Here is an 18,279-nt window from a genome sequence, read left to right as displayed (position 1 = left end):
TGCGACGTTCACACTGCGGCGACGGAGGAGATGTAGTTTCCGGGTGATTTCGAGTGCCTTCATATCCACTTCATATTTAGGCAGAATATGAGAGGTGTCGGTTAGCCTGAATGTTTGAGCCCCGTTTGAGGCGTCCATGTGGGTCACATTTTCGTGATCGGTCAGACCGCCCGCACGTTAGAGGCCGGTTTTGGGGCGGCCGGGTGTAGATGCTCTTAGGCAAGTAGTACTGTTCTTTTATGCGAACATTTCAACTCAGGCGGTCATCTGGCACTGCTTTCTCTGAAGCTAACCTCTAGAGAACAACATAGTCGAGACCCATCCAATGAGAAAAATAACCAAAGTCCACAGCCCATGCACCAGAGAGAAAACGAGGCTCCCTAGTCGAGAAAGAGAGAGAAAACGAGGCGAATGGTGTGCGGATGCCCGGCGGGTGGCCGGTGGCGCAGATGTGCAGAGGAGTCGTGCACTCGCAGGTGAGTCCACCTCTTCTAACTTCTGCCCGAAGTGGTTGCTACTCCATGGCATGGGAATCGGAATCAACGGCGAGCAGCACGCCGTTCTTACTCCATTTTGGCTTGCAGGCGATCTGTTCGATGAAATGCTTGATGCGGATTAGTAGTAATGTAGGAGTATAAAATAGTCTCATCAACTCTTATAAGAGGGAACTTTCAGCATCGGGTTCTCGCGTAACACAAGAATTCCACATTAGAAAGTTCAGTCTCCATGTGCTAAATCTGGTTAGCTATCTCACAGTTGGGAAACAAAAGACGGTTCTTGAATCATCTCAGCCAATTGGAACCGGACAGATTCATGTGCCTTAAATAGGGCCACGACTACTTCTGCATTGAAACTTCCTCTTACGTATACAAAACCTATCCTGATTGAAACTTTCTTGGAAGTATATCAATCGGTCCGTCATGCTTTAGTCAATTCTGTTTACTGGTAGCCGCCTCATTGGACATTGAAGTCAAGCGCAGAAGGGGTACCAGCCAGCTGGTAGTTAAGAGCCTATGTTCGAGTTGCTAGCTTCAAACAGAGACATGAATAGCTGTGTTCAACTAGTGCGCCCAGAGAGATGTCGATTTCGATCCCTTGTTCCCGTCGAGCTCCGATTGGCACCATCGGAGCACTCATGTTTCAGCTCCTGGTGGTGCCACTGGCGGCAGGGCCAATAGCCTTGCCCGGCTGCCCCGAAAGCTGCGGCCACATTACCGTGCCGTACCCTTTCGGCATCAGCAAAGGCTGCTTCCACGAGGGCTTTGGTCTCACCTGTGACGAGACGCAGTACCCACCGAGGCTGTTCTTGGGCGATGGCATGGAAGTGCTTGGCATCTCCTTGACTGATGGCACGGTGCGTATCCGGAGCAAGGTTTTGCGATCAAGCTTCTCTGAGTTCAACGGCTCATGGTCCGGCCCTGCAGTAACCTGGCCCTTCTCGGTATCAAGCGCGTGGAACTGGTTTGTGGCAATTGGATGCAACATCGTAGCTCAGCTTGGCCATCCAAGGGGGCTCCATAGTCAGGACGGGAGCCAGACCAGCACCTATGCCGCTGTGTGCCTGGACAACCATCAGAACTTCACTGGCACATCGTGCTCGGGCATTGGCCGCTGCCGCGCATCCATCGTGTGGGAGCTGCCATGCTATGGCATCCAAGTTACACCACTCGCTGCGCTGAGACCTGACTTCTCATCATACACCGGTGTGTATGTGTTCATTGTTGATCAGGACTGGTTCAGCAGAAATGAAAATGAGATGATGCTCAACTTCACCTATCCATTTGAGAAAACCATGGTTGAGAGTGTACCAGCAGTGTTGGAGTGGTGGTTGGATTTGATCGGCAACGAGGACATGTTATCATTGTCTGTTGGGCCCAATTCTTCTGAATTTAGATGTTCAAGCTTGAACAGCGATAGCTATTACGTTTTCGGAGATTATGAAAAAAGACGGTGCCACTGTTCTCAAGGATACGAGGGCAACCCTTATATCACTTATGGGTGCCAAGGTATGTTAATAGTACTTTCAGCTGTGTTCTTACGTAGTTGTGGTAGTTATAACATTACAAAAGAACATGCATGTGCTATCTTAGGTTTTTTCCATTTGATGTATAAACCCCCCCTGCTTTCCAACAGTGTGCTTTTTCCCCTTCAGATATCGATGAGTGCCTACAACCAGATGTTTATCCCTGCAATGGGACCTGCACCAATATGCCAGGGACATACCGATGCTCAGCAAAGAAAAGAATCATCAGCTTACCAGGTACACACAAAAAAACACTCGATATAAGGCTTGTTAGTGATAATTACAAATAGAAAAGTTCATGTTTTACCCTAAAAAAAGAAGAAGAAAGGTTCATGTTTTGTTTCTCAACTATTGTGAGTTTAGTTTTTCTCGCTGAACTAAAATACAGACAAGTTTTACTAGAATACTGCTGCTGCTAGGACCTAACTGCTTAATCTTCAGTTTACAGTTAGTTATCTCTAATGCTAACTCAAATCATCAGTAGGGTTGTAGATCATTTAGACATGGATAACAAAAGGAAAGAAAAAGAACCGACTATAAAGTACTTCAAATATGAATGGTCCAGTAGATATTCATATTTCCAAGAAAACTTTTTCATGGTAAAGTTGAGTAGTCTGAAACAGATTTAGCGCAGCAGCTTGATTTCTTGAAGTGAGCACAACATATACTTTTCTATCATTCTTACGTTTGCTTTCTCCAGGTCTAATTGCCATAATAGCAATTGGTGCTTGTTTTGGCCTACTGTTTTCCCTCCTAGGTGTTGCCCAAATCATAAAAAAACTCAAGAAACAAAGGGCCAAGAAGTTCAGACAAAAATTCTTTAAGAAAAACCATGGACTGCTTCTGCAACAGTTAATCTCTTCGAACAAAGATATAGCCGAAAAGATGAAGATTTTCAGCTTAGAAGAGCTAGAGCAAGCAACCAACAAATTTGACCATAATCGGATCCTTGGCGGTGGTGGGCATGGCATGGTGTATAAAGGCATCTTATGTGATCAACGTGTCGTGGCCATCAAGAAGGCCAAGATTGTCGTGCAGAGGGAAATCGACCAGTTTATAAATGAGGTTGTCATACTTTCACAGACAAACCATAGGAATGTGGTGAAGCTCTTTGGTTGCTGCCTCGAGACAGAAGTTCCTCTACTAGTTTATGAGTTCATATCGAACGGAACTCTCTCGTGTCATCTCCATGACCAAAGTGAGAACCATTTTTCATGGAAAGATCGACTGAGGATTGCATTGGAAACTGCAAGGGCGATTACTTATCTACACTCTGCTGCTTCCATATCAGTATACCATAGAGATATCAAATGTGCCAATATACTACTTACTGATACTTTAACAGCAAAAGTATCTGATTTTGGAGCATCAAGGTCAATTTCAATAGACGAGACAGGAATACTTACAGTTGTCCAAGGAACCTATGGTTACCTTGATCCCGAATACTACTACACTAGTCGACTGACGGAGAAGAGTGATGTTTACAGCTTTGGTGTCATCCTAGCAGAGCTGCTGACAAGGGTGACACCAGTTTTTTCTTCTCATTCATCAGAAGGCACAAGCCTAGCATCACATTTTGTATCACTAATGAGCGACAATCGCCTGTCAGACATTCTTGATGCACAAATTGTTAATGAAGGAGGAGTTGAAGATGCTGAGGTGGTTGCAAGACTTGCAAAAGCATGCTTAAGCTTAAAAGGGGAAGAAAGACCTACAATGAGGCAAGTGGAAACAACACTGGAAGATGTGCATAACTCAAAGGTCAAGCTCAGTTCTCCGATTACAAGAGTGAACCAAAGTGCTTTGAAAGACCAGCCATGGATGGGGAGCAAAGGCGGCGAAGGAACTAGGTTATACAGCTTGGAAAAAGAGTTCATCCAATCATCGGAAATTCCAAGATGACTTTACTTGCATGGCAAAATGTTGAGTTATTATATTAGTTCTGGTGCCACAAGCCCACAATACATAATGTATGTTAGGAACTCTGGGTTATAACCACATGTGTATTTCCTATGCTAGTGGGTGATGTAGAACCAAATATGTGAAAGTAAATAAAATGAATTCAGATAATGACATATAGTTTGTCGCGCTGAATATTACTAGAAGTTTGCGAGAAAAATATGTTGACGGATCCACGAATGTACATACTGTAAATAGTTCCCATCCAAGTGTGGTATTAGCATCATGTAAACTTGAGAGCACTGAAGATGAAAAGACAATGCTTTGTTGCAACTTGCAAGCATATGCTAGCGCGGCGGTTGGCCGGTTGCGCTGGTCGTTGGCTGGGGGATGGGGATCTGCTCCGCAGCACGGCGCCTGGCGGCCGGTGCGGCGAGGGCTGCGGGGACGCGGGAGACCGGCAGCCAGGCGGTCGTGCATTCTTGCAGTCGCAGGGCAGTCCACCTCTTGTAGTTTCTTCCCGAGGTGATTGGTGGCTTGTTGCTCGCTGCTGATTGAGTCGATGGGGATCGGAATCAACGGTGAGAAACTCGTTAAAGAGTCAATAATTTCCTGTGAATAGATAGAAGATTGCCGTCACGGGTTCCTTGGTTCGATTTGTAGTTCCCGACCGTGCAAGCGAGGTGTTCGATGAAATGCTCACCAGGAGATGATGATCCACGAAAAAACAAAGTGGAAAGTGAGTTCCGGCCGAGCGGGGAGTCGATGGCACCTAGGCGGGGCGGGACCGAGCTGCATCGAGGTACTTTCTTCTTTCGCTCTCGGCCGGTTGGTCACCAAAATTGCCATTGCCTTGTAGCCTGGGAACCTTCAGCGAGCTCTTGAACCTACCTGCCGAACGCACTCCATCCACCCAATTCGGATGGCATGCTGTGACCAACAGTAGCCAAGTTGGACACGAGTTTGAGTTTCCACATATAAAACACAAGACTGTCAAATCACTGATTATTATGCCACATTCGCTTCCCTTTCCTTTCTTACGACGGCATAGACTTTCCAGCTTGTACCAAAGAGACGTCCCTGTTTGAGCTCAAGTTTATATCCAAATAGGACGATTGAGATGTCACTCGAGCTACTAGACAGGCAGGATTAGTCTATGCGTTTATTAATTCAGCTACTAGATATAGATAGGGAGTGCAGCATGCTTACATTGACTAGTCTATACGCGTACGTACTACTGTATCTGGTCGGCGTTGAAGTCAACTTAGATGACCAAAGTTTTTCTACACCAATTATGGAGGAGATAGACTACTAGTACGACTGTGAGCTGTCTAGCAAGTTCCCAAGCCAAGCTTGCCCAACAGCATGTCACAAGCAAAGCTCATCCTCGCAACGGTGACGGCACTTCAGCTCCTCATGGCGACAGCCGTCGCCGCCGTCCAGGTAGCCTTACCTGGGTGCCCGCAGGCCTGCGGCAACGTCACCGTCCCCTACCCTTTCGGCTTCCGGCGAGGCTGCTTTCGCAAGGGCTTCAACCTCACCTGCGACGAGACGCGCCATCCACCAAAGCTGCTCCTGGGCGACAGCGTGGAGGTGGACGCCATCTCCCTGGCGGACGGCACGGTGCATGTCCAGACCAAGGTCGTGGCATTCCGACCACTTTACACAAACGGTGCCGTCGGCGCGAGGAGATCTATCGGCTACAACTACTCGTGGTACGGCGGCCTGCCGGAAGTGTACAAGAGCGGCGCGCAGCTCGCGGTGTCCACGGAGCACAACGTCTTTGTGGCCATCGGGTGCAACTTCATCAGCTACCTCGTCGCAGTCAGCGATGGGGGGCGCGAGTATGTCAGCACGTGCTCCACGCTGTGCAACGGGAAAACCCGGGACGCCTTGTGCACGGGCGTCGGCTGCTGCTGGACGACCATCGCGCAGCACTACCCCGGGTACCAGGTGATGTTCAAGGATTTGGACGATACGGTGACAGCGTACACGGGCCAAAGCCGTGCGTCGGTGGCCGCGTTCATAGTCGATCGCGAGTGGTTCGTAGGCACCATGCAGAACACTGTCAGCTTCAATGATTTCGTCAATGATGATTTCGGTAACGGTCCGTCCAGCATGCCCACCGTGCTGCAATGGTGGCTAGACGTAGATAGCGACCGTGACTTGGTCGTGAAGGATCCACGTTCTGCATCTCGTTGGAGATGCATAAGCTCCAACAGCTTCGCTGCCTACATCGGCGACGCAGTGAACAAAGTAAGGTGCAACTGCTCGGATGGATACGAAGGCAACTCGTACATCGTTGACGGATGTCAAGGTACCACCGCTCTCCCAACTTTCCCTCTGTTCATCATCCTTTAGGATTTTGTTAAATCTTCTTACAGTCTTGCTAACTCTCAGTCGACTGAGACTTCGTTAAGACTCGGTCGATGCTATATCCGTGAGATTTTACATTGAGATCATACAAATTTTTCTTTTTCTTTTTTTCTTTTTCTCTCTTGCATATTATGTCACTTGAGTGAGACTTGGTTAAATCCCAGTCGATTGAGAACTAGTCACACCCATCTTCTTCTTACTAAATAATAAAACTTGCCAAATAAAAGACTTGGGGGTTCTTCTTCGTGGGTGGTGCGAAGGGGAATGCAAGGCTCTGTTATGTTTGCGATAGGATAGATGCTCCACGAGGGCGCAACCAGTGGGGTTGCGTTGCACAACGCGTGTTGATGGTTTGTATACGCTCAGTGCTTGCTGCCGCTAAACCCGTTACCCCCTTTTGATACATGATGCATAAATAGTGTAGGTCTCCAGTAAGTCTTGCGGAATATGTCATGTACTCACCTTGCTATAACGAACACTTATAGGTATATGGTGATAGACGACATTAGATGGCTATCCCACAGACAGCGGTCTGGGCAGGGAATGGACGCCTTTGCTGTGTTCATTGTTGATCAGGACTGGTTCAACAGAAATGAAAATGAGAACATGCATGTGTTGTCTTAGTTTTTACCATTCGATGTAAAACCCCCTTGTTTCCAACATTGTGTTTCCCCCCTTCAGATATCGATGAGTGCTTACGACCAGATGTTTATCCCTGCCATGGAACATGCATCAATATGCCAGGGACATACCGATGCTCAGCAAAGAAAAGAATCATCAGCTTAGCAGGTACATAAAAAACACTTGATATAAGTCTTTCGTTGTTGATAATTGCAGAGAGAAACTTTCATGTTTTGTTCCTCAATTATTGTGAGCTTAGTTTTTGTCCCTGAACTAAAATACAAAAAAGTTATATTAGAAACTTATTTTTGTTAAATACCACTATTACTAGGACCTAACTGCTTAATATTCTGTTTACAGTTATCTCTAATGCTTACTCAAATCATGAATAGGGTTGTAGATCACACAAACATGGATAACTAAAAGAACGAGTATAAAGTACTTCCAATATGAATGGCCCAGTAGATAGTCATATTTCCCAAGAAAACCTTTTCATGGTACAATTGAGCAGTCTGAAAAAATTGAGCTTGGCAGCTTGATTTCTTGAAGTGAACACAACATATATTGTTCAATCAATCTTATGTTCACTTTCTGCAGGTCTAATTACCATAATAGCAATTGTTGCTGGTTTTGGCCTACTATTTTCACTCCTAGGTGTTGCCCAAGTCACAAAAAAACTCAAGAAACGAAGAGCCAAGAAGACCAGACAAAAATTCTTTAAGAAAAACCATGGACTGCTTCTGCAACAGTTAATCTCTTCGAACAAAGATATAGCCGAAAAGATGAAGATTTTTAGCTTAGAAGAGCTAGAACAAGCAACCAACAAATTTGATCATAATCGGATACTTGGCGGCGGTGGGCATGGCACAGTGTATAAAGCCATCTTATCTGATCAACGTGTCGTGGCCATCAAGAAGGCCAAAATTGTTGTGCAGAGGGAAATCGACCAGTTTATAAATGAGGTTGCCATACTTTCACAGATAAACCATAGGAATGTGGTGAAACTTTTTGGTTGTTGTCTCGAGACAGAAGTTCCTCTATTAGTTTATGAGTTCATATCGAATGGAACTCTCTCTTGTCATCTCCATGGCCAAAGTGAGAACCATTTGTCATGGAAAACTCGATTGAGGATAGCATTGGAAACTGCAAGGGCCATTGCATATCTACACTCTGCTGCTTCAATATCAGTATACCACAGAGATATCAAATGTGCCAATATTCTACTTACTGATACTTTAACATCAAAAGTATCGGATTTTGGAGCTTCAAGGTCAATTGCAATAGACGAGACAGGAATACTTACAGTTGTTCAAGGAACCCATGGTTACCTTGATCCTGAATACTACTACACTAGTCGACTCACGGAGAAAAGCGATGTTTACAGCTTTGGTGTCATCCTAGCAGAGTTACTGACAAGGGTGACACCAGTTTTTCATTCCCATTCGTCAGAAGTCACAAGCCTAGCATCGCATTTTGTGTCTCTTATAAGGGACAATCGATTATTAGATATTCTGGATACAAAAATTGTTGAGGAGGGAGGGGCTGAAGATGCTGAGGTGGTTGCAAGACTGGCAGAAGCATGCTTAAGTTTAAAAGGTGAAGAAAGGCCTACAATGAGACAAGTGGAGACAACGCTTGAGGATGTTCAGAACTCAACAGTCAATCTTAGTTCTCAGATCACAAGAGTGAACCAGAATGCTATAAATGATCAGTCATACAAGGGAAGCAAAGGCGGAGAAGGAACCAGACTGTACAGCTTGGAAAAAGAGTTCATCCAATCATCTGAAATTCCAAGATGATTTTCCTTACATTGTGAAGTGTTATTGCCATTATTAGTTTGGGCGCCAATTTGGAACTCTGAATTATAACCACTCGGGGTCATGTATAACTCTGTATGTGAAAGTAAATAAATTTATCCCGGATACACTATTTACAGTTAAAACATCGAGTTCTTGATACTGAGTTTCAAAACCTTGCGAGAATATACGTTGACAGGTATCTATGAATGTACATTCTGTAAATACTTCGCATCCCTATGCTGAATTTGCGTCGCAGAAATTTGAAGATCGATGGATATTATCTATAAATAAACTTCTGAAATGCTTTGTTGTAGGTACTTTCATTGATGAGAACTTCAGAAGGCAATGCAAATTTAGCATTGGCTTGGAAAATCTAGAACTTATGGATTTTGATTAGGCGAAGGAATGAGGCATGGAAGCAATTAGATAAATAACTCGAAGTTCACTAGCTAATCTATGCCTACTTGCCCATCTCTTACCTTGATCATCTAGGTCTGTAAAAATGATACTAGTATGTTGTTTACTTTACCTTTTGGAAGCAACAAGAAGAGAGAGTTCACACAACCCAACATCTCCCATGTCAAGTCATTGCCAACCTCTGCCTCCATTGTTTTCTACCATGACCTCCTTTAGATTTTTTTACAAGTATAGCCAATAAAGATCTTAATAATCTGTTAGATTTCATGCATAACCTGAACTCCTAGTGTCATTTTTATTTTACTTATCTATCATATTCTCTTCCGGTTCACTCTTGTAGTTGGAATATTTTTTATATGACTAATATTATTCTTTTCATAATCCTTTTTTAGATGGTACAATCACAAATGCTCATATACACACACTACCCCTACGAGCACCTTCGAGATACTGAGCTGGCACAACATCTTAAGATCGATGAAGTCACTACGGGAATGTCTCCTCCCACTAAACGAACATTGCTAAAAAAGCCTGAAATAAATCCAGAAAATGCGGGCACCAGTGGCGTTCCATCATACGAAACCTAACCATCTAAGAGTTATGTCCGGTTTTCTTTCTTTTGATAATCCGTTAAACACTTCTCATTGTTGTATACTTCTTTATGTGTAATAATTTAAAGAAAATTTGTGGTTGAACTGGGATGTGGATACAGCCACTTACTTTGCACATGATCTCTGTGACATCTATCTATTGTATATTACAAAAAATACCTGATGTGCAACGAGTCAAGAAAAACAACTCACATGAAAATCTATTATGTATTAAAAGTACATGACGAGCAACCAGGAAAAGGAAACAATTGCATGAAAATTCCAAAGAAGAGCAAAAATCTGACCGTTTATTTGAGGGATAAAGTTTGTGACCATTAGATTTAAGATAATGAAAATTACCAACCTTTGCTACTAGATAAAACATATTCCCCCTAAAACACTAAACTAGTTTTGTTTTACCCGTCCATGCATAAAAGGCAAGTTGAATCTTTTGTCCTCCCTCATGGCACGAGCGCATCGTCGCCGTCATCGACGCCGCCAAGCAGGGCTGGAGCTAGTACAGAAGCATGAACCCCATGAAATCAGATCCTCACTAAATATTCTATGATATTGTTAATGTTCATTAATCCTGGGTTGATATCCCTCGCCCCACCTCCAATTGCACAGTTTTACTAGATCATTGGTGGTGCGCGTTGCCCCATCCGTGTATTTTCAAGTATAATGGTAGGAAATTTCATTAATATATGATGGCATTGAATATTGATGTTAAATATGAAATAAGTTGCTTAAACTTGCACAAAATTCAATGTTTCAAGAATTGAAATGCCGAGTTATCTAAGAATTCTTGTAGAGTAATACTCCCTTCATTCCAAAATATAGTGTGTCCGCACTTCCCGAGGTCAAACTTTGACCATAAATTTAACCAACGAGACCGACTGCGACAGGAGAAAAAAATTATATAATTGAAAACTTCTTTTGAATACGAATTCACCAGTCTCGTTGGTTAAATTTATGGTCAAAGTTGAAGCACGGGAATAAAGGAAGCACTATATTTTGAAATGGAGGAAGTATCACTCTGTAATTCCTTGGAATCCATAAAGTTATAAGGGCGTACCTCGAAAGCAGAGCTTCGGAGCATCCTAGCCAGCTTTGTTGATTGAACATAGCTATAGAAGAAGCCAGGTGTCTATAGGCATCGAAATGAGATGCCTTCCCTCTGCTTGCCTCCAAGTAGGAAAAGATTAAACTGCAAATAGGAACAGGAAGCCTTCCATAGGAGTAAACCCTAAGAACCTCGGCATATCAGCATCATGCACCTGCAATATCACAACTAAAAATTAGCACACACATACACATGGATGGCCATCATCTCTGGCTAAGGTGAAGGTTTTCTAAGCAGAAAAGCAACACATGTTTACCTTTACTTTGATATAGCATTAACAGTAGCAAATTCAATAAAGTACTCATATAAGGCACTCAGAAGAATCTCAAGTAGATGTATTATGAGAAAAGGCTAAAATAATGAACAATTGTAGAACACAAACTGAATAAGGGATCAATGCATTATCACAACTAAAAATTTGCACACACATACTGTTAGAGTACGTAATGGGCCTAATGGGCCCGTTAGTCTTAGGGTTAATTAGAGATAAGGGTCGCTTGCTTAGGGGTCCAGTAAGCCTTGCTTGGAAGTCAAGTAAACCTCTCTATATAAAGAGAGGAGATGTATCAATCTAATCAAGCAAGAATTAAGAAGGAAATCCCTTCCCTCTTGCCCGGCCGTGGGCAAAAAGACCCCCGGCCGGCCCTCTCACGCCCTCCTTCTAGCAGCGCCATAACAATTTGGTATCAGCTAGCTTCGGTTCGATCATGTCTTCACCGCCGCCAAGCCCGTTGACGGTGTCCTGGACTAGGGGGTACTCAACGCGTCGTCTCCCGATCAGTTGGATTGGGCCGAGGACCCCCATGGCCGTATACTCATGGGCCAGTCCGGACAGCTACCGCATACAAGGAAGAATCAACAAGGCTTGGCGATCAAGACAAGGACTCCTCCCCCACCGGCGTATTCGGCTAGGACTCTTATTATCCTAGGCCTCTGGTGCATTATATAAACCGGGACAGGCTAGTCGATAGACATATACAACAACAATCATACCATAGGCTAGCTTTTAGGGTTTAGCCTCCTTGATCTCGTGGTAGATCCACTCTTGTAACACACATCATCAATATTAATCAAGCAGGACGTAGGGTTTTACCTCCATCAAGAGGGCCCGAACCTGGGTAAAACATCGTGTCCCTTGTCTCCTGTTACCATCCGCCTAGACGCACAGTTCGGGACCCCCTACCCGAGATCCGCCGGTTTTGACACCGACATTGGTGCTTTCATTGAGAGTTCCGCTGTGTGATCGGCTAAAGGATCAATGGCTCGACTGCAGGTCAACTGCGACGTCGGCTTCTTCGTCACCAGCTCGACTGGTCACCTTGGCTTGACCGAGGACTACGCCCTACCTCCGATCGTCATGTTCGGATGAGGGCCTTCATCAACACCAACTCCGATCTCTATCAAGATCATGGAGGAGTCATCCATGGAGCTCGGGGGCTCAACGTCAACATTGCCCTCAGGCGACCGTGCTGTTTTTCTGGACAGCAAACTTGTATCCGCCGCCACCGCCTCCTCGAGTGTCGCCTAAACAATTACTTCGGTGAAATTATGCGGAATTAAGTCTACAACAACCCTGCAAAAATTTCGTCAAGTTCCGATGGAGGAATCTCCGGTAATCTCTGATATACCGGAGCCCTGTTGAATCTGGACGAGAATCTGGACGAGTTTAGGGCGTGGTATCCAGCATCTATCTCGGATGTCCTTTGGAAGATCCAACCGTTGATTTGCTGCGGAATTACCATATCTACCACCTGCCAAAAATTCAGCTCGATCCGACCGTCCAAACTCCGGGAAACTTCCGATTAGTGCGTCACTTTTTGGATCTACTTTCTGCGCGAGAACGAATCCGACCCGAATTCATCTTCTTTATGAACGGGATCTCGGACATCCTTTTTGAAGGAAGTTTTCGTATGGGGTGTTATGTTTTATTCTCAAACACATCCCAGTAGTATTAAAAGTATTCTTGCAATACGAACTTCACCGTCGCGCCGGTGTCAAACCAGCCCGACAACATCACTCCACGGCGGCCGACCTGCGTTAGACACGTCGTTGCTTTGTTGAGCCGAGCTCAATTTCTTCGGATCATCATCTCGGCCAGCCGAACAATAGTTCAGCATCGCGAAGGATAAATCGTCACCAACATCGCCGCCCCACGGTTTACACGGAGCGGGCACACCTGCATCGCCACACGGTCACTTCATCAAGCCGGCATCGACCACGTCACGACCTGCATCGCTGGACCGGGGGCTTCATCATCTCTTCATCAACCTACTCCAGAGACTTCGGCGTCGCTGGCCGACCAGCTCCGTCACGTTAGCTGGACCGAGGGCTTTGCCTCGGCGAGCCAACCTTTGTCAGCATCGCCATGCTGTTGCTTTATTGCCCATCGGGCGATAGGTGTGCGGATCGAGTCCCAATTTTGGGAATCACCTTTCTTCGGATTGCTACAACAAATAAGCCAGGTGCTATTAATCCTAATATGTTTTGCTTGTTAGGGTTCATTTTTCTCAATGAATTATTACTCTGGTTTGTCCGTCATATGTACGCATGTCTATCAAATGATGGCCGCATGGTCGCATGGTGGTTCGGTCAGTTTCCGTACATAGTCCGGCGAACGCCGCATCCGGAAGTCGAACCAACCTGTGAATTCAGGTCTTGCCATGCCTTTACCGCATCACGCCGCCGCCCTGCATTGACATTGACTTTGGCGCCAGGCCATATTTCTTTTATTACTCACTTTGCATAAATTATTTGTTATGCAACGATTTTTTTTATTATTATTACTATTATCTCCGGTTTGCACTATTTTTTGTGCACAGGAAAATGATCCAGCCGGACTATATCCTTTGGCGTCACCTCGGCTGGACGGGGGGCTTCGTCAACACTTCATTACCCCATGCCGGGGACTTCGGCATCACCCTACCGTCCTGCATTGACCGTGCTATGTCACCACTTCGGAGTGCCGAGCTCTTTACTCCGCCACCTCGGGACCGGCTCGGGGATGGAACCTTGTCCCGCATCAAGCTCGGACCGCGTCATCAATACCAAACACATTAACCAGCTAAGTTGCCTTCATGCTCAAAGTTTTAAATTTTAACTTGTGTTCGGCTCAGCCAAGCATTATACTTTTTTGGAAAAAAGTTGCTTGTAAAAATTTCCTTGTCCAAACTTTGTTTGTGACGCGCAAATTCAAATACCCCGTTTACTTGGGGGCTTCCTTCATGAAGCTTTTTCCTCTTGCATATGGTTATACTTGTACGGCTTCGTTCCTTGTTCGTGTATTACGCCACAATATGCACCATATTGACTTAAGCGATTTGCAAGCTGGGTTGTCTGGCTCCTGTGCTTACCCCTACGTTTCCGATTGTTCGGCTAGGGAGTAAAGGGAGCACCTCTGCGATTGTCACGATCGGGTCAACCGAGCCGGACCTCAGACTGGGTGAAGTCGAAAGCTAGCGCTCTTATTGTTTTTAATCATGGTCGGCACACAACGGAACTCATGAGTACAAAAAATTTATTGCACAAGTCTCATAATAACAATGAGCACCAAAGAAAGGTATCGGTGGGGGTACTATTTTCTTCGAAGATGCTTCTTACTCTTCGCAGTAATATAGCATAAGTTCTCTGAGCGCGCTTTGTCTGTTACAGCCTTATGGCCTGATTGCCTGGTTATTGGAAACACCGTCGATATTCTCGATAGATGGAGTACATAACATTTTTCGGTCCTTGACCAAAGAGGGAGAAGCCGACGGTCGGTTAAGACGCGTGTAAAGTTCGGTTGAACATAGATATGATATAAGTACTTCGGTACATGCAATCATTCTTTTACCCAAGTCACTTGGGGGCTCTTAAATTTATATGAGCCGTTTTATGATAAGTGTTTTTCTTCTTAGTCGTTGCAAAGTTTTTATTATTATTTATCACTCCTTTTTTCGACACAAGTGTGCGGTCACTAGCCAGGGAGCCTAATTTCTCTCTCAAAGCCGCTACAGTTTAGTTTGCTAAACTGGCCTAGTAAGAAGTACTCCGCCTTCGGGATCGGAGGTTGAAGCCGTAGGCTGACCCGCTTGAAGTTTTGAGATAGGATGTGTCATGTTAAAGCACGGCAGAAGCATCTTTTTTTTTCTAAAGTCCAATTTTCGGATTGGCACCGAACACTTGATCTAGTTCGGATATTAACCTTTTGAATAAGTTTTTTGGCATTTCGAGCCCATGGCACTTTTAAACTATTTGTGTGTTTTCAGCACAAGTCTCGCAGTGCAATGCCGGACACCTTTAGAGATTCGGCAAAAACATTCTCGGATATTGCTATATATGCATTAGTTTCGAATTGTGTCTTCGGTCAATAGTTGGGTTGCCCGGCTCCTGCGCTTGCCTCCTATGTTCCGCTTTGTTCGGCTAGGTGTGCAAAGGGAGAACCACTGCGATTGTGCTTTCAGCTCACATGGTTAAGCACCTCAGTGGAGAAAGCCGAAAACTGACTGTCACAATAAGCGTAAACTGGTCGGCGATCCGATGACGGCGTTAAACGACGGGCCATTCATAACAATGGCCGAAGTGTTTACGGCTTGACCTCGACTGTCGCCGAACACTATCGGGGGCTATTAACTGGCCTCCCAAACTAAATCCTCGATATTTTGCTCTTACATTGGAGCTGAGGTTTCATGATCATGCTTAGCATGACAACCCAAAGAAAGGAACCGATAGCGGGACTATTTTTTTGGAAGACATTTCTTCTGTTAAACAGTAATATAACATGTCTCTTCGCGTACCTTTGTTTATAAAACCGTATGGCCAGATTGCCTTGTTTGTTGTAAATCTTTGCCCTCATAAAGGCTTTATAAAGTAGGACAAACACTCCTCGGCTATTGGCCGAGGAGGTGGAAGCCGATGGTCGGTCAACAAAGTTTTGTACAATGCGGATCCGAGCATTAATGACGTAAAGTACTTGGATACATAGAGTCATTACACATAATTTGTGATTTTACTATGGATATCGATCCTTAATTCGGCCTCCCGTGTCCGCATTAAGGCTCGGGGGCTACTGGGCTTCGGGCTTATTATTTACAAATATTAAAAGGGCACATCGATCCCCTGATCTGGTGTTGCCACCCGACCAGTGTCTCGGGGGCTACTACATTGCCTCCTCTATGCAGAAAATTTTAAGTGCAATACAGTTTCCGAGGAGATTTTGATCCTCAGGTTGGTCGGCCGCACCCAACCTGAGTCTCGAGGACTGAGCGCGCCACTTTTTGTGTCCCGAAGTATTCTGCCGGACTAGGACTTGATCCTCAGACCGATTTTCCAAATCAACCTGAGTCTCAGCAGCTACGGGGATCAACGGTCTTATGTCATCCTTCATGGGCATCTCGGGTTTTAGACCGATGCCCACCTTGAGGACTACTGGCTATGTATCTCGGCAGAGAATAAATTGCACCAACAAAAAATATTGACAAAAATCGGCCCACATTCGGGGTGGTGCACCACCTCAGAAGCAGTCCGGCGTAAAGCTCGGGCGCTAGTGGCTGGCTCCATAGAGGGCACTTCCGGCATTAAGCTCGGCTAAACTCCTTCAAACTTCTTTGAACCAAGGTGATTTACGACACCTCGGATACAGTCCGGCGTTGGAGCTCGGATACATAGTCCGGCGTTGGAGCTCGGATACATAGTCCGGCGTTGGAGCTCGGATACTGTCCGGCGTTGGAGCTCGGATACATAGTCCGGCGTTAGAGCTGGGAAGCAATCCGACATTGGTGCTCGGCTGCAAAAGATACCTCAAATGCAGTCCGGCGTTGGAGCTCGGACGCAAGAGGACGTTGCCGCCCGGGAACAACTTCAAACCCGAGGCATGGCATAAAAATAATAAGGCATTGATAAAGGCCGTAAACTTAAAGGGGCTCCTCGGATACCCAACATGTAAACTCGTCGAATGCATTTCGGCGATCCTCAAGATAGAAGATGAGAAGATTTGTTGAACCGGTTTTCAAGACCGGCAACCGAAGATGAAGAACAGTTCGGAAGAATCGAGGAGCGTCCCTAACTTGAAGACCGATTCAGGGGGCTACTGACGGTGTCCTCGACTAGGGGGTACTCAACGCGTCGTCTCCCGATCAGTTGGATTGGGCCGAGGACCCCCATGGCCGTATACTCATGGGCCAGTCCGGACAGCTGCCGCATACAAGGAAGAATCAACAAGGCTTGACGATCAAGACAAGGACTCCTCCCCCACCGGCGTATTCGGCTAGGACTCTTGTTATCCTAGGCCTCTGGTGCATTATATAAACCGGGGCCAGGCTAGTCGATAGACATATACAACAACAATCATACCATAGGCTAGCTTTTAGGGTTTAGCCTCCTTGATCTCGTGGTAGATCCACTCTTGTAACACACATCATCAATATTAATCAAGAAGGACATAGGATTTTACCTCCATCAAGAGGGCCCGAACCTGGGTAAAACATCGTGTCCCTTGTCTCCTGTTACCATCCGCCTAGACGCACAGTTCGGGACCCCCTACCCGAGATCCGCCGGTTTTGACACCGACACCCGTCTCTTCCGCTGCCGGTCACCTCGTCACCTCCGGCGACCACCACGACCGTCGCCTCGCTCCTGCCCGCGTCAGGATCCTCCATCGCGCCCGCCACCGCCGTCCTCACCCCGGAGGAGGTGTCCGGGGTGCTGCGGGACCTAACCCAGGCGGTCCAGGAGATCCACCTGTTCTTGGTCGGGTCCTACGGGCCGCACCCGGCTGCACCGGCCATCGCGGCCCCTGCGCCACCGTGGCTGTCGTGGCAGCCACCGTACCAGGCGGCCTTCGCCGCGCTCGCGGGGCCGCTGCAGCTGCCATCCATCGCCACCACCACCCAGCCCTGGCTGCAGTGGCAGTCGTCGCTCCTGGCGGCCTTCACCGCGCCCGGCGCTCCACCGCAGCAGCCGCTGCCTCAGCCCGGTGCGACACCGCAGCAGCCACCGCTGGTCAGCTCCGCCGCCCAGTATGGGATGCCCTACGACAGGACTGCGACGACCTCGTTCCCATCAGCGCCGCCGCCATCCCAGGGCGTCCACATCCAGCAGATCAAGTCCCCGCCGTCACCGTCACCGCTTCCGTGTTGGATCGCTACCTGCCACGTGTCGGCGGCGGTGCGGCTGCAGGCTGCTGCGCGTGGCCTCCTAGCGCATCGGCGTGTGCGGGGGATGCGTGGTCTGCAGCTGCCGCTCCTCCAAGTTGCCCTTCGCTGAGCAAAGTACCTCGATCTCGTCCGCTGCGTCGGGGATCTTGGACATGCGGTTTCCCCCACGGGCGGTGGGCATGCTGTTTTCCCCACGGGCAGTGTCCTCAAAGTCTGCGACATCGGCGGTTGGGGGGGGGGCGCACCCCTCCTCGTCATTCTCCATCGCAAGCCCTCCACTCTTCCCTGTGCGGTGCAGACC

General features: G+C 46.6%; 1 protein-coding gene and 1 pseudogene across 2 annotated transcripts; both read left to right on the top strand.

The window, feature by feature from the left end:
- Positions 1 to 4,055, top strand: part of LOC119361310 — a 5,200-nt pseudogene extending 1,145 nt beyond the window's left edge.
- Positions 4,056 to 5,286: 1,231 nt separating this feature from the next.
- On the top strand, positions 5,287 to 8,860 carry LOC119366044 (wall-associated receptor kinase-like 8). 2 transcript variants are annotated; one of them, XM_037631704.1, is made up of 3 exons: positions 5,287 to 6,239; positions 6,980 to 7,087; positions 7,517 to 8,860. In XM_037631704.1, the coding sequence occupies exons 1-3, from the start codon at positions 5,288 to 5,290 to the stop codon at positions 8,716 to 8,718; spliced, it is 2,262 nt and encodes a 753-aa protein (XP_037487601.1). In that variant the 5' UTR covers position 5,287; the 3' UTR covers positions 8,719 to 8,860. The 2 variants fall into 2 exon arrangements, with proteins under 2 accessions (XP_037487601.1, XP_037487602.1); XM_037631705.1 differs by lacking the exon at positions 6,980 to 7,087.
- Positions 8,861 to 18,279: the final 9,419 nt, after the last annotated feature.

Source organism: Triticum dicoccoides, chromosome 2B, assembly GCF_002162155.2.
Source record: "Triticum dicoccoides isolate Atlit2015 ecotype Zavitan chromosome 2B, WEW_v2.0, whole genome shotgun sequence".
In the NCBI taxonomy this organism is placed as follows: domain Eukaryota; kingdom Viridiplantae; phylum Streptophyta; class Magnoliopsida; order Poales; family Poaceae; genus Triticum; species Triticum dicoccoides.
This window is presented reverse-complemented; position numbering and strand designations above follow the sequence as displayed.

Bases quoted from the DNA above. Each gene is read 5' to 3' on its own strand.
- LOC119366044 (XM_037631704.1), top strand. From the start codon at position 5,288: ATGTCACAAGCAAAGCTCATCCTCGCAACGGTGACGGCACTTCAGCTC. The intron at 6,240-6,979 runs GTACCACCGCTC...TCCCCCCTTCAG, and splicing joins CATCGTTGACGGATGTCAAG to ATATCGATGAGTGCTTACGA. The intron at 7,088-7,516 runs GTACATAAAAAA...CACTTTCTGCAG, and splicing joins AAGAATCATCAGCTTAGCAG to GTCTAATTACCATAATAGCA.